General features: G+C 36.1%; 1 protein-coding gene across 1 annotated transcript in view; it reads left to right on the forward strand.

Moving 5' to 3' along the window:
• Positions 1 to 15,184, forward strand: part of KIF11 (kinesin family member 11) — a 57,695-nt gene that overhangs the window by 16,633 nt on the left and 25,878 nt on the right. Inside the window, exons 11-16 of the mRNA XM_007471562.1 lie at positions 2,891 to 2,978; positions 3,729 to 3,917; positions 4,548 to 4,755; positions 5,987 to 6,159; positions 7,823 to 7,948; positions 14,497 to 14,655. Coding sequence (XP_007471624.1) covers positions 2,891 to 2,978; positions 3,729 to 3,917; positions 4,548 to 4,755; positions 5,987 to 6,159; positions 7,823 to 7,948; positions 14,497 to 14,655 — 943 coding nt within the window. The remainder of the gene's footprint in view (positions 1 to 2,890; positions 2,979 to 3,728; positions 3,918 to 4,547; positions 4,756 to 5,986; positions 6,160 to 7,822; positions 7,949 to 14,496; positions 14,656 to 15,184) is intronic.

Below are 15,184 nucleotides of genomic sequence, written 5' to 3' on the forward strand. Positions count from 1 at the left end.
AAACGGGGCACGAACCCGCGTCTCCTGCATCGGCAGGCGGACTCCCAAGCACTGCGCCACCAGGGAAGCCCCTATGTGACTTTAGTTTTGTTTGTTCCTTTCATGGCCCATACCCAGTTGGCAAAAACATTTTTACAAAAATCTTTTGTAAATTTGCACTTAATTCTTAAACTTGATATTTTAAAATGTTTTCTTTTTTCTGTTTCTCTGGTTTTCAGATATACTCCTCTACCATACACACTAGTGCTGCATTATTTTTTTCAAGTGTTCACTTTACAGGTGTCCCTATTTCTATCATTTTAATATTTTTTATATGTTATATCTTATTCAATAAAAACATTTTATATTTTAAGTTTGGTATCAGAATGCTAGAAAACCCAACTTAAACTGACTTAAAACAGCAAGGATATTTAGTCCAGTAACTCAAGGATCCTGTTTCCTGTCCTGAGTGGTAACTTTCTTCTAGGGCTAGCTGTTCATCAGGGAAGATGGTCAGCAGCAGAACAGCTACCTTCTCTCATTCATGTCTCATGTGGATGAGAAGCTGCCTGTCCTTTAACCATCAAAACAGGCCAGGGGAGCATCACTTGTTGATTAGTTTAGTCCTCAGTTAAGTCCTTTGTATGAACCAATGCAAAGGCAAAGGAGTTGAATTTCCCTGATTGTCTTGAGCCAGTCAGGCTTATTCCCTGGATTTAGGGATGGATTTAGGCCCCACCCCCACCCCCCATACAGGTTGGCTGCTGTACAGTCAGGGGAGAGTAATTCCCCAGAGGAAATCTGGATGCTGGAAATAGGTGCTTAGTAGGCAACCAGTGGATATCTACAAGTGGTTTTGTCTCTTGATTTGCTAATATGGTATCTTCTGCTGTTAATAGTCAAACATTGGACACCGCAGACTTAATTTTCTTATCTTCTGTTCATCTCTTTGATGTAGTTTAGATTAAGAAATAACTTTAGTTTGTCCATCCCATTATTTTAAGGACAGTGTTTACTCAGAATAGGCATGAGGCATGATCTGAAATAAAGTTAATTCTGAAAAAGCTCTTAGAGTTATTATACCATAAGTCAGAGAAGGATCACAAAAGCTGCAGCCAACATTTAAACATTTATCCCAAGTTTAATAGACCTTTTAAAGCTATATCAAAACTATATCATTCCCTCCAGCCTCTGCCCACTCCAGCTGGCCTGCCATAGCCAGCCAGCACATGCTGTCTGCACAGGGGATGTGTCTATACGAGGCCATCCATGCCTTTAAGCCTGGGAGAGGTAGTATACTAATTTGAAAAGATATATGTTCCCATATGTTCATTGCAGTACCATTTATAATAGTTAAGATGTGGAACCAACCTAAGTGTCCATTGACAGATGAATAAAGAAGATGTGATACATAAATAATGAAATACTACACAGCCATGAAAAAGAATGAAATCTTGCCATTAATGTCAACATGGATAGATCTAGAGGGTATTATGCTAAGTGAAATGAGTCAGATAAAAACAAATTTATGATTTCACTTATATGTTGAATCTAAAAAAACCAAACAAATGAACAAACATAATAAAACAGAAACAGACTCATAGATACAGAGGACAAATTGGTGGTTCCCAGTGAGGAGGGTGGTGAGGGAGTGGGCAAAAGAGGTGAAGGGGATTAAGGGGCACAAAATTCCAGTTATATAAGTCAGTCACAGGGATGTAATGTAAAGCATAGGGAATATAGTCAGTAATATTGTAATAACTTTATATGGTGACAGATGGTAACTAGACTTATTGTGGTGACCATTTTGTGATGTATAAAAATATCAAATCACTATGTTGTACACCTGAAACTAATATAATATTGTACGTGAATTATACTTCAATTAAAAATTATTTATCAAAACTATATCATTCATTAAATAACAATGTTGTATCCCTCTTATATATTTAGTATAGGAAAAGCATTTCAAATATCCCATTCTACTTTAAAGAGCTATTTCCAATAAAGAACTAATATAGTTATCAAAAGACTGTTAGAATTAACTCTCCTCTTATACTTCAGTTCTGTCTTTTCCTTTAATTAACAATATCTCTAGCTAATAATTTGAGGAAATCTACATTCTTAAAATTCTTTGCCATTTAAGCACAGTGTGGAATAGAAAATGATTGGTAGTTATGAGGGAACTAGAAGAAGGCAAAAGACAGCACTGACTTCTGAAACTTGCTAATGCTCAAAAAATCAGAGAGCCCCGTTAAAGCAGACCAGAATTGTCTGGTCCAAAATGTCAGTAGTGCTAAGGCTGAGGAACTGTGCTTTAGAGAATAATCGTTTATCTCATGAGGACTTTTGCCGTGGTGTGACAGTGGTATGTGTGTTGGGGTGTGTATTGGGGTAAGGGTGCTGGGGGCAGGGGAGTGTAATTGCTCTATATACATACTTTAGTTTCCCAGGTTTTTGCCCCTTATCTCTCCCCTTCCTCCTGTGACACCTGATGCCTTCACATCACAAGCCTCTCCTGGATTCTGTGTGTCTTTTTTATACTTCATATTCCTGATTCCTGATAGACACCTAGCTGTATGTCCCACCTCTACTTTTTTATGTGGGTTATAATCTTCTGTCATCTTTGTAGCTTCTCAAATTATATATACACACATGTTTTTTCCCCCTCCTAGGTAGGGATTCTCAGTTTCAAAATGGAGAAAACAAGAAAAAGTCTATTTATAAACCAAGGACAAAGAATACATTTGTTTTCTGCACTTAGTATCTATCTCTTGACACTTAGGCATCATTGTCATGATAGTGATAAATGGTAGAGATTATATGTAACTTCCTCAATTGTGTTAGAATAAATTTTATAAGAATTAGGAAAAAATATTAACTGTCAAACTCCTTTTAAATTTTATTTTAGAGCCATGAGTGGAAAACTAACTGTTCAAGAAGAACAAATTGTAGAATTGCTTGAAAAAATTGCTGCTGTTGAGGAAGAGCTAAGTAGGGTAAGCATTCAAAACTGTATTGAATGTCATGCAAAAAGCAAATATTAAAAGACAATTTCAGAAGGTGAGGGACCTGATATTTTTTCTTTAAGATTTTTTTTCTTGCCGACCTTTAAAGTAAAAGTAAGTTGTATCATAATTTTTTTACTATCATCAATGATAATGAAGAAGCTGACTTATTTTGACACTTATATTAATGCAACATTTTAAGAAATTAACTGAATTGTACAATTTAATGTTAAAGCTAAATAGTGAATGCTGAGACATTTTCATCAACATGTTTATCAGCTGAGGAAATGCAGATGTTGGGAGAAACCAGATGTTAAATAACTAAGGTAGAAAGACCTGACCCTTCAGTGCCACCCTCACACTGGCAGTGTTGGAAGGAATCTGAAGAATTAACACCACTCCATTAGACCTATTACTTGTTTTTTGTTTGTTTGTTTGTTGCATGGCTTGTGGGATCTTAGTTCCCTAACCAGGGATCAAACCTGTGCCCCCTGCACTGGAAGCGCAGAGTCCTAACCACTGGACGGCCAGGGAACTACCCTGTTACTTGTTTTTAATGAATTTATAGGAAGAAACCAGATGCCATATAAAATGTTCTAACCTACCTGGTAACTTGTTACAACTTTTACATGGAAATAATTTGTTTGGTTCTTCTAATATTATGGTATGAACTAGCCAGGTATCTCAACAACCAGTTCTGCATTTTTTAATTCTTAAAAAAAAGTGTTTAATGTGTTATAGGTTACAGAATTGTTTATGGATAATAAAAATGAACTTGACCAGTGTAAATCTGACCTGCAAAATAAGACACAGGAACTTGAAACCACTCAAAGACATTTACAAGAAACTAAATTACAGCTTGTTGAAGAAGAATATTTCACGTCAGCTTTGGAAAGTACTGAGGAGAAGCTTCATGATACTGCCAGCAGGGTTTGTCCTTTGTTTTAATTTGTACTTGCATTAAGGAAATTAAAGAATGGGTAGAAGTAACTCTTAGCTTAAGCGTTAATTGTGAAATTCTATTTATTCACCCCAAATGATACTTCCATCCATTTAAGAAACATTATTTTACTATTTCATCTAAATTTTCTTAACTAGAGATGCTAATTTAAGAAAAAACTATTCCTAAAGTTTTGAAAATAGAACATGACTTTAATATACTTTGTGGATGTTTAGAATAACGGTGTTGTAATGCTTTACCTGTGGTCATGGTTGAGATTAATTAGTCTTCAAGAATTTAGTATCTTCTAATGAGTATTCAATTTTTTATTAGGTGTATTTTTCCTAGGAATTAGTAACACATAATGGGGAAACAAATTTGTGAGGAAGCATAATTACTAAAATAGATTGGCAAAATCAGTTTTCCTTGTCTAGATGGCTAGGGGAGGGGAAATAAACATTCCTGGATAAATTAGCATAAGCTTAAATTTTTCTTCTGATACAATATATAAAATTTACTAGTTTTTATCAGGAAAAATCCTTATGAAGCACAGATATTTTCATTAGACTGCTTTTGTCATATCCATCTTATCAACACTTATTTTTGAAAATCATATATAGTTGCTTAACACAGTTGAAGAAACTACAAAAGATGTATCTGGTCTCCATTCTAAACTGGATCGTAAGAAGGCAGTTGATCAGCACAATGCAGAAGCTCAGGATATTTTTGGCAAAAACCTGAATAGTCTGTTTAATAGTATGGAAGAATTAATTAAGGATGGCAGCACAAAACAAAAGGCCATGCTAGAAGTTCATAAAACCTTGTTTGGTAAGTTCAGGCATTTCTAATTCTAATCTTTGTGTGTTTAGTGTGAGACTAATTTCAAAACTGATAATTAAATATCATAAAAACTCAGGTGACAGTGTCAGTAGTCTCCTCCAATGCACACACTATTCAGACTAGGGATTAAAGCCTTTGAATTAAAACAAATGTTAGTTGAGTTTTTTTCTATAAAACTCATTACATACAACTCAAACTCATACCTTGTTACATATCTTGGGTTTCCTTATTGAAATTTTCTGTGCATAAACATTCTCCAACTTTTCTTTTCTTTTGAGAATGTGTATTTTGAATGTTTGCTATATTGTCAGAATATATGGGTATTATTTTTGACCATAACCATTGTTGTTATCTTCATTTAGGGAAGTAAGTATCCATTTGTTTATTATTATTATTATTTTAAATTTATATATGTATGTATGTATGTATGGCTATGTTGGGTCTTCGTTGCCACGCGTGGGCTTTCTCTAGTTGCGGCGAGCCAGGGCTACTCTTCATTGCCATGTGTGGGCTTCTCATTGCGGTGGCTTTTCTTATTGCGGAGCATGGGCTCTAGGCTCCTGGGCTTCAGTAATTGTGGCACACGGGCCCAGTAGTTGTGGCTCGCAGGCTCTAGAGCGCAGGCTCAGTAGTTGTGGTGCACAGGCTGAGTTGCTCCCTGGCATGTGGGATCTTCCCAGACCAGGGCTCAAACCTGTGCTCCCTGCATTGGCAGGCGGATTCTTAACCACTGCACCACCAGGGAAGTCCCCCATTTGTTTATTATTAAAATATTGTCTTCACTATAGAAAAGTTGGAAGATGCAAAAATGTAAAAAATTGTAAAAATCACCTAGATCTAGTCACTCTAAGCTAACCACTAAAAATTTTGTTTATTGATTTCTAGTTTCTCTTCTTTAACCTCTTATCTACAGTAATACTGTATATTCCTTCAGTTAGAGATTAGTTTTTAGAATATTCTAACTCGTGATTTACACTGAGTTACAATTTTGGGTCTGATACATCTACAGATGTGCCAAGTACTAAGTACTGCAGGGACGTATTTAATTTATATTTACAATAATTCCATGCTTATGTAGTGAGCCAATTATTTTAAGCTTATTTATTTTACAAATTTCCACAAGGATATAATTTTTCCAACCTCTTTGAAGGTTGTATTTGTATTTAAATATATTTATTGCCGAGTTTAAATCTGCTTTTTCTTTTTCTTTTTGGTATAGGTAACCTGCTGTCTTCCAGTGTCTCTGCATTAGACACAATTGCTACAACAGCACTTGGATCTCTCACATCTATTCCAGAAAATGTGTCTACACTTGTTTCTCAGATTTCTAATATGATACTAAAAGAACAATCATTAGCAACAGAAAGTAAAACCGTACTTCAGAAATTGATTGTTAGTAAATCTCTTATTTTTGAAGGGTTACATTTGATAAGTCTTCAAAAACAATGTTAACTGCTATTCTTTCATCTTAAGCTTTACTAGACACAATGGCAAACATATCACTTTAAGAGAGTAGGTTTATATTTTTAAAGGCAAACCTCTTCACTGTTTTTTTCTCCCAGAAAGATTAATTTCCAAACGTATATATACATCTTTTGAAACTTTTTTCACTTACATCCTATAACATAAAGAGTAAGAGTTAGTAAGCCTTTTAATAACTAGAAAGAGTAGGTTTAGCTTCACGTGAATTCAAGGGACCCATGACTTGTTAGCTGGCTCAGAAATTGGTCATTCATCTTTTCTTCAAGGGTCCTGGAATAGTCATGCTAATGTTACACTGACCCAACCAGGAGATATTAGGTAGTTAATTTTAAAACTACAGAAATTCAGAAAAATGTGCAAGAAAAATGACTTACAGAATTTGGAGAGCGTTTATAATAATTTGTGGGGTCAGATATGTGTGATCAAGCCCTTCTGGCCTTTAACTGTGAGGCTGTTTTTCATAATTCTATAGAAGCCAGCCATCTAATTACACAATGTTGTTTACCTTTTCCATACTTGATTTGTATATACCCTTTATTTTGTAATTGTATCATTTGTCTAGGAAGTTCTTGGTCATCTCACTTTTTTTTCTTTGTACAGGCTCGCTGCCTCCCTTTTTGAGTTTAACAGTGTTTGTTGAACATTTTCCAAGTTCAAATGTTCACTGACACTGCCTAAATTCAGTGCTGTATGACATTTGGTAGATTTCTTCAGTCACCCAAATTTAACAAAGTTAAAAGATACTCTGTTGGTACTAACTTTTTGGAAATTGATTCATTCGCTAAATGGTAGTCTGTATTTATTGATGACTTCCTATCAAGCTATAAGCAAGCTTGAGTCTGAAGAGATGATTGCTGCTCCCACAGAATGAGTTGAAATTAGTATGCTCGCTCTTTCAAAAGAAAACCAGTACCCTTTCAAGTATTTACTAATTATTTCTGTTACAGTTCCTCATGCTTGCCCTAGTAAAAGAGCTTGGTTCAGAATTTTTTTCTTCTTTTTATAAAAATTCCCAATCTACAGTACTTTTCAACTTTTCTATGTAACTTGACAAGAACCAGAACCTTGACAAGTTCTTCTGATACAATAGGATACAACTCGCCAGGTCTTCGAATTTAAATACCTCCAGCCCAAAGCCTACTTTTGAAGACTATTTGGTTTGAGCCTTTTTGACTTAGTAATCTAAACTTGTTTGAAATTTATTTCGTTAAAATATAGTTGTAGGTGTTTTTTTTTCTTCCTTTGTTTGCAATGCTGAAATCTTATCAAATGACTTTCACTTTCCCCTCATCTGAATTCTTGACTTCTGTTGCAGTAGACTGTTAAAAATCTGTTGTACATCAAGCGACCATTTTCATAATTACTGTATGCAGGATTAAGTGATTTATGATGAATATAAGCTCTAGTAATAAATAGGCTCTGTAGGGTATACAGAATAGAGAATGGATACTTAGGATTTTAATATGCATGTGTTTAGTTAACACAGTATTTAAGATATTATCATTTAACCAGCCAGATTTATGGAAGTGAAAATATTCTTTTTAAAGAGTTGTTTGTTTATTTTCAAAACCAGAATGTACTTAAGAGTGACCTCCTCAGTTCACTGGAAACAGTTTTATCACCCACTGTGGTATCTATACTGGAAATCAATAGTCAACTAAAGCATATTTTCAAGACTTCATTGATACTGGCTAATAAGGTAACAAATATTCTTATTATCTCAAATTGTTGTTTAAGAAAGAAACTCTGTCTGTGGCCACATCTAGAGAGATGTCTACATGCAAAACCCAAGGTTGTGAGAAGGAATCTGGAAGAGGGAGGAGATAGGATGCTCTCTGCCATTGATGTGGTCAGCAGAATCATGGCGAAGAAAAATGAGAGGGAATGATCTTCAAGATAAATATTTAACTTCACATAGTAACATATATAGCAGTCTGTCATATGGTGGGTGAGGAAGATATACATATGAACGTATACCCATATATGTATGCATAAATTCCTCAACATGGATAATAAAAAACCTCTGAAAGTGTTTAGAAATGGTAACAATCATCTCTCAGAGGTGGGAGTGGGACTGGGTGGGGTTCTAGGGGCTGAAGGGGAAAGGGACTTTTCTCTGCATACTGTTTTCTACCTTTTCTATTTTGTATGTATTCAAAAAAATAAAAAATAAATTTAAAACATTTTTAACTTAAGAAAAGAAATTAATTTTTTTAACATCTTTATTGGAGTATAATTGCTTTACAATGGTGTGTTAGTTTCTGCTGTATAACAAAGTGAATCAGCTATACGTATACATATATCGCCATATCAACTCCCTCTTGCGTCTCCCTCCCACCCTCCCTATCCCACCCCTCTAGGTGGACACAAAGCACCAAGCTGATCTCCCTGTGCTATGTGGTTGCTTCCCGCTAGCTATCTCTTTACACTTGGTAGTGTGTATACGTCCATGCCACTCTCTCACTTCATCCCAGCTTACCCTTCCCCCTCCCCGTGTCCTCATGTCCATTCTCTACATCTGCATCTTTCTTCCTGTCCTGCCGCTAGGTCCTTCAGAACCATTTTTTTTCTTTTTTTTTAGATTCCATATATATGTGTTAGCATATGGTATTTGTTTTTCTCTTTCTAACTTACTTCGCTCTGTATGACAGACTCCAAGTCCGTCCACCTCACTACAAATAACTCAATTTCGTTTCTTTTTATGACTGAGTAATATTCCATTGTATATATGTGCCACATCTTTATCCATTCATCTGCTGATGGACACTTAGGTTGCTTCCATGTCCTGGCTATTGTAAATAGAGCTGCAGTGAACATTGTGGTACATGTGTCTTTTTGAATTATGGTTTTCTCAGGTTATATGCCCAGTAGTGGGATTGCTGGGTCATATGGTAGTTCTATTTTTAGTTATTTAAGGACCCTCCATACTGTTCTCCATAGTGGCTGTATCAATTTACATTCCCACCAACAGTGCCAGAGGGTTCCCTTTTCTCCACACCCTCTCCAGCATTTGTTGTCTGTAGATTTTTGATGATGGCCATTCTGACTGGTGTGAGGTGATACCTCATTGTAGTTTTGATTTGCATTTCTCTAATGATTAGTGATGTTGAGCATCCTTTCATGTATTTGTTGACAATCTGTATGTCTTCTTTGGAGAAATGTCTATTTGGGTCTTCTGCACATTTTTGGATTGGGTTGTTTGTTTTTTTTGATATTGAGCTGCATGAGCTGCTTGTAAATTTTGGAGATTAATCCTTTGTCACTTGCTTATTTGCATATATTTTCTCCCATTCTGAGGTTTGTCTTTTCGTCTTATGGTTTCCTTTGCTGTGCAAAACCTTTGAAATTTCATTAGGTCCCATTTGTTTATTTTTGTTTTTATTTCTATTTCTCTAGGAGGTGGGTCAAAAAGGATCTTGCTGTGATTTATATCATAGGGTGTTCTTCCTATGTTTTCCTCTAAGAGTTTTATAGTGTCCAGTCTTACATTTAGATCTTTGATCAGTTTTTAGTTTATTTTTGTGTATGGTGTTAGAGAGTGTTCTACTTTCATTCTTTTACATGTAGCTGTCCAGTTTTCCCAGCACCACTTATTGAAGAGGCTGTCTTTTCTCCACTGTATATTCTTGCCTCCTTTATCAAAGATAAGGTGACCATATGTGTGTGGGTTTATCTCTGGGCTTTCTATCCTGTTCCGTTGATCTATATTTCTGTTTTTATGCCAGTACCATACTGTCTTGATTACTGTAGTTTTGTAGTATAGTCTGAAGTCTGGGAGCCTGATTCCTCCAGCTCCATTTTTCTTTCTCAAGATTCCTTTGGCTATTCAGGATCTTTTGTGTTTCCATACAAACTGTGAAATTTTTTGTTCTAGTTCTGTGAAAACTGCCAGTGGTAGTTTGATAGGGATTGCGTTGAATCTGTAGATTGCTTTGGGTAGTAGAGTCATTTTCACAATGTTGATTCTTCCAATCCAAGAACATGGTATATATCTCCATCTATTTGTATCAGCTTTAATTTCTTTCATCAGTGTCTTATAGTTTTCTGCATACATGTCTTTTGTCTCCTTAGGGTTTATTCCTAGGTATTTTAATCTTTTTGTTGCAGTGGTAAATGGGAGTGTTTCCTTAATTTCTCTTGCAGATTTTTCATCATTAGTGTATAGGAATGCAAGCGATTTCTGTGCATTAATTTTGTATCCTGCAACTTTATCAGGTTCATTGATTAGCTCTAGTAGTTTTCTGGTAGCATCTTTAGGATTCTTATTTTTTTTTTTTTTTCTGTACGTGGATCTCTCACTGTTGTTGCCTCTCCTGTTGCGGAGCACAGGCTCCGGACGTGCAGGCTCAGCGGCCATGGCACATGGGCCTAGCTGCTCCGTGGCATGTGGGATCTTCCCGGACCGGGGCACAAACCCATGTCCCCTGCATCGGCAGGTGGACTCTCAACTATTGCGCCACCAGGGAAGTCCCCTTTAGGATTCTTTATGTATAGTGTCATCTCTCTGCAAACAGTGACAGCTTTACTTCTTCTTTTCTGATTTGGATTCCTTTTATTTCTTTTTCTTCTCTGATTGCTGTGGCTAAAACTTCCAAACTATGTTGAATAATAGTGGTGAGAGTGGACAACCTTGTCTTGTTCCTGATCTTAGAGGAAGTGGTTTCAGTTTTTCACCACTGAGAATGATGTTGGCTGTGGGTTTGTCATATATGGCCTTTAGTATGTTGAGGTAATTCCCTCTAGGCCTACCTTCTGGAGGGTTTTTATCATAAATGGGTGTTGAATTTTGTCAAAAGCTTTTTCTGCATCTATTGAGATGATCATATGGTCTTTCTCCTTCAATCTGTTAATATGGTTTATCACATTGATTTGCGTTTACTGAAGAATCCTTGCATTCCTGGGATAAACCCCACTTGATCATGGTGTATGATCTTTTTAATGTGCTGCTGGATTCTGTTTGCTGGTATTTGGCTAAGGATTTTTGTATCTATGTTCATCAGTGATATTGGCCTGTAGTTTTCTTTCTTTGTGACATCTTTGTCTGTTTTTGGTATCAGGTTGATGGTGGCCTCGTAGAATGAGTTTGGGAGTGTTCCTCCCTCTGCTATATTTTGGAAGAGTTTGAGAAGGATGGGTGTTAGCTCTTCTCTAAATGTTTGATAGAATTCATCTGTGAAGCCATCTTGCCCTGGGCTTTTCTTTATTGGAAGATTTTTTTTTTTTAACATCTTTATTGGAGTGTTGGAAGATTTTTAATCACAGTCTCAATATAGTGCTTGTGATTGGTCTGTTTATATTTTCTCTTTCTTCCTGGTTCAGTCTCGGAGGGTTGTGCTTTTCTAAGAATTTCCCATTTCTTCCAGGTTGTCCATTTTATTGGCATAGAGTTGCTCGTAGTAATCTCTCATGATCCTTTGTATTTCTGCAGTGTCAGCTGTTACTTCTACGTTTTCATTTCTAATTCTATTGATTTGAGTCTTCTCCCTTTTTTTCTTGATGAGTCTGGCTAATGGTTTATCAATTTTGTTTATCTTCTCAAAGAACCAGCTTTTAGTTTTATTGATCTTTGTTATCGTTTCCTTCATTTCTTTTTCATTTTTTTCTCATTTGATCTTTATGATTTCTTTCCTTCTGCTAACTTTAGGGTTTTTTTGTTCTTCTTTCTCTAATTGCTTTAGGTGTAAAGTTAGGTTGTTTATTTGAGATGTTTCTTGTTTCTTGAGGTAGGCTTGTATTGCTATAAACTTCCCTCTTAAAACTGCTTTTTCTGCATCCCATAGGTTTTGCGTCATCATGTTTTCATTGTCATTTGTTTCTAGGTATTTTTTGATTTCCTCTTTGATTTCTTCTGTGATCTCTTGGTTATTTAGTAGTGTATTGTTTAGCCTCCACATGTTTGTATTTTTTACAGATTTTTTTCCTGTAACTGATATCTAGTCTCATAGCATTGTGGTCAGAAAAGATACTTGATGCGATTTCGATTTTCTTAAATTTCCCAAGGCTTGATTTGTGACCCAAGCCTGGAGAATGTTCCATGAGCACTTGAGAAGAAAGTGTATTCTGTTGTTTTGGATGGAATGTCCTATAAATATCAATTAAGTCCATCTTGTTTAATGTATCATTTAAAGCTTGTGTTTCCTTATTTATTTTCGTTTTGGATGATCTGTCCATTGGTGAAAGTGGAGTGTTAAAGTCCCCTACTAACATTGTGTTACTGTCAATTTCCCCTTTTATGGCTGTTAGAATTTGTCTTATGTATTGAGGTGCTCCTATGTTGGGTGCATAAATATTTACAATTGTTTTATCTTCTTCTTGGTTTCATCCCTAGATCATTATGTAGTGTCCTTCTTTGTCTCTTGTAATAGTCTTTATTTTAAAGTCTATTTTATCTGATATGAGAATTGCTATCCAGCTTTCATTTGATTTCCATTTGCATGGAATATCTCTTTTCCACCCCCTCACTTTCAGTCTGTATGTGTCCCTAGGTCTGAAGTGGGTCTCTTGTAGACAGCATATATGCAGGTCTTGTTTTTGTATCCATTCAGCCAGTCTGTGCCTTTTGGTTGGAGCATTTAATCCACTTACATTTAAGGTAGTTATGGATATGTATGTTCCTATTATCATTTTCTTAATTGTCCTGGGTTTGTTATTGTAGGTCTTTTCCTTCTCTTGTTTTTCCTGCCTAGGGAAGTTCCTTTAGAATTTGTTGTAAAGCTGGTTTAGTGGTGCTGAATTCTCTTAGCTTTTGCATGTCTGAAAAGGTTTTAATTTCTCTGTTGAATCTGAATGAGATCCATGCTGGGTAGAGTATTCTTGGTTGTAGGTTTTTCCCTTTCATCACTTTAAATATGTCCTGCCACTCCCTTCTGGCTTGCAGAGTTTCTGCTGAAAGATCAGCTGTTAACCTTATGGAGATTCCCTTGTGTGTTATTTTTCCCTGCTGCTTTTAATATTTTTCTTTGTATTTAATTTTTGATCATTTGATTAATATGTGTCTTGGCATGTTTTTCCTTGGATTTATGCTGTATGAGACTCTCTGTGCTTCCTGGACTTGACTGACTATTTCTTTCCTGTATTAGGGAAGTTTTCAACTGTAATCTCTTCAAATATTTTCTCAGTCCCTTTCTTTTTCTCTTCTTCTTCTGCGACCCCTATGATTCAAATGTTGGTGTGTTTAGTGTTGTCCCAGAGGTCTCTGAGACTGTCCTCAATTCTTTTCATTCTTTTTTCTTTTTTCTGCTCTGCGGTAGTTATTTCCACTATTTTATCTTCCAGGTCACTTATCTGTTCTTCTGCCTCAGTTATTCTGCTACTGATTCCTTCTAGAGAATTTTTTATTTCATTTATTGTGAAATTTCATTTATTGTGTTGTTTATCATTGTTTGTTTGCTTTTTAGTTCTTCTAGGTACTTGTTAAACGTTTCTTGTATTTTCTCCATTCTATTTCCAAGATTTTGGGTCTTCTTTAGTATCATTACTCTGAATTCTTTTTCAGGTATACTGGCTACTTCCTCTTCATTTGTTTGGTCTGGTGGGTTTTTATCTTGCTCCTTCATCTGCTGTGTGTTTCTCTGTCTTCTCATTTTGCTTAACTTACTGTGTTTGGGGTCTGCTTTTCACAGGCTGCAAGTTCGTATTTCCCATTGTTTTTGGTGTCTGCCCCCAGTGGCTAAGATTGGTTCCGTGGGTTGTGTAGGCTTCCTGGTGGAGGGGACTGGTGCCTGTGTTCTGGTGGATGAGGCTGGATCTTGTCTTTCTGGTGGGTAGGACCACGTTTGGTGGTGTGTTTTGGGGTGTCTGTGACCTTATTATGATTTTAGGCAGCCTCTCTGCTAATGGGTGGGGTTGTGTTCCTGTCTTGCTAGTTGTTTGGCATAGGGTGTCAAGCACTGTAGCTTGCTGGTCGTTGAGTGGACCTGGGTCTTAGCATTGAGATGGAGATCTCTGGGAGAGCTTTCGCCATTTGGTATTATGTGGAGCCAGGAGGTCTCTGGTGGACCAATGTCCTGAACTTGGCTCTCCCACCTCAGAGGCACAGGCCTGACACCCAGCCGGAACACCAAGACCGTGTCAGCCGCATGGCTTTTGGGAAGTCTGAGGTCTTGTGCCAGCGTTCAGTAGGTGTTCTGTAGTTGTTCCACATGTAGATGTATTTCTGATGTATTTGTTGGGAGGAAGGTGATCTCCACATCTTACTCCTCCACCATTTGGAAGGTCTCCTCGAAATTAATTTTTTTTTCTTCAAAGATAGAAGATCAGAAGAAGGAAATGGATGGCTTTCTCAGTACACTGTGTAACAATCTACATGAACTAAAAGAAGATACAATTTCTTCCTTGGCTGAAACACAGAAACTATGTGAAAACTTAACTGAAGACCTGAAGACAATAAAGAAAATCCATTCACAGGTATCTTATTTAGGTGATTTAAGGAGTGTAAAAAGGAACTATTATGATATTTAACTTGATAATCCCTGTTACAGACTCAAAGCTATATAACTAAATTAGAATCCTGAAAATACCATAGCCACTTTTGCTTATAACAGTAATTAATGTCAAATAATTGAGAGTACTTCTCTTGATCAGTTAATATTTGGTGATTTGCTACATGTAGAGCCCTATGCTAAAGCACAATAAAACATAACACTCCTTTCTTCACATCAAGAAGAAAGATGAACTGCAGAAATATACCATCAGGAGTACAATTAGAAGAAAATGGTCATAGCATTTAAAATGAACATGTAACTACATTTTCACTTGATAATTTTTGTTGTTGTTGTTTTTGTTTTTAATGTAACATGGATAGTTACTCTCTTTCGCAAACTATTCCCTGCTTTCTTTTACTATTTTTGTCTCATCAGTATCAGGCATTTAAATTGTAGTAAATTGATAACAATTCTATTTTTTTTTTTTTTTTTTTTTGGTAAAAGGTCCTCCC

This window comes from Lipotes vexillifer, unplaced genomic scaffold (assembly GCF_000442215.2).
Source record: "Lipotes vexillifer unplaced genomic scaffold, Lipotes_vexillifer_v1.1 scaffold325, whole genome shotgun sequence".
Classification (NCBI taxonomy): Eukaryota; Metazoa; Chordata; class Mammalia; order Artiodactyla; family Lipotidae; genus Lipotes; species Lipotes vexillifer.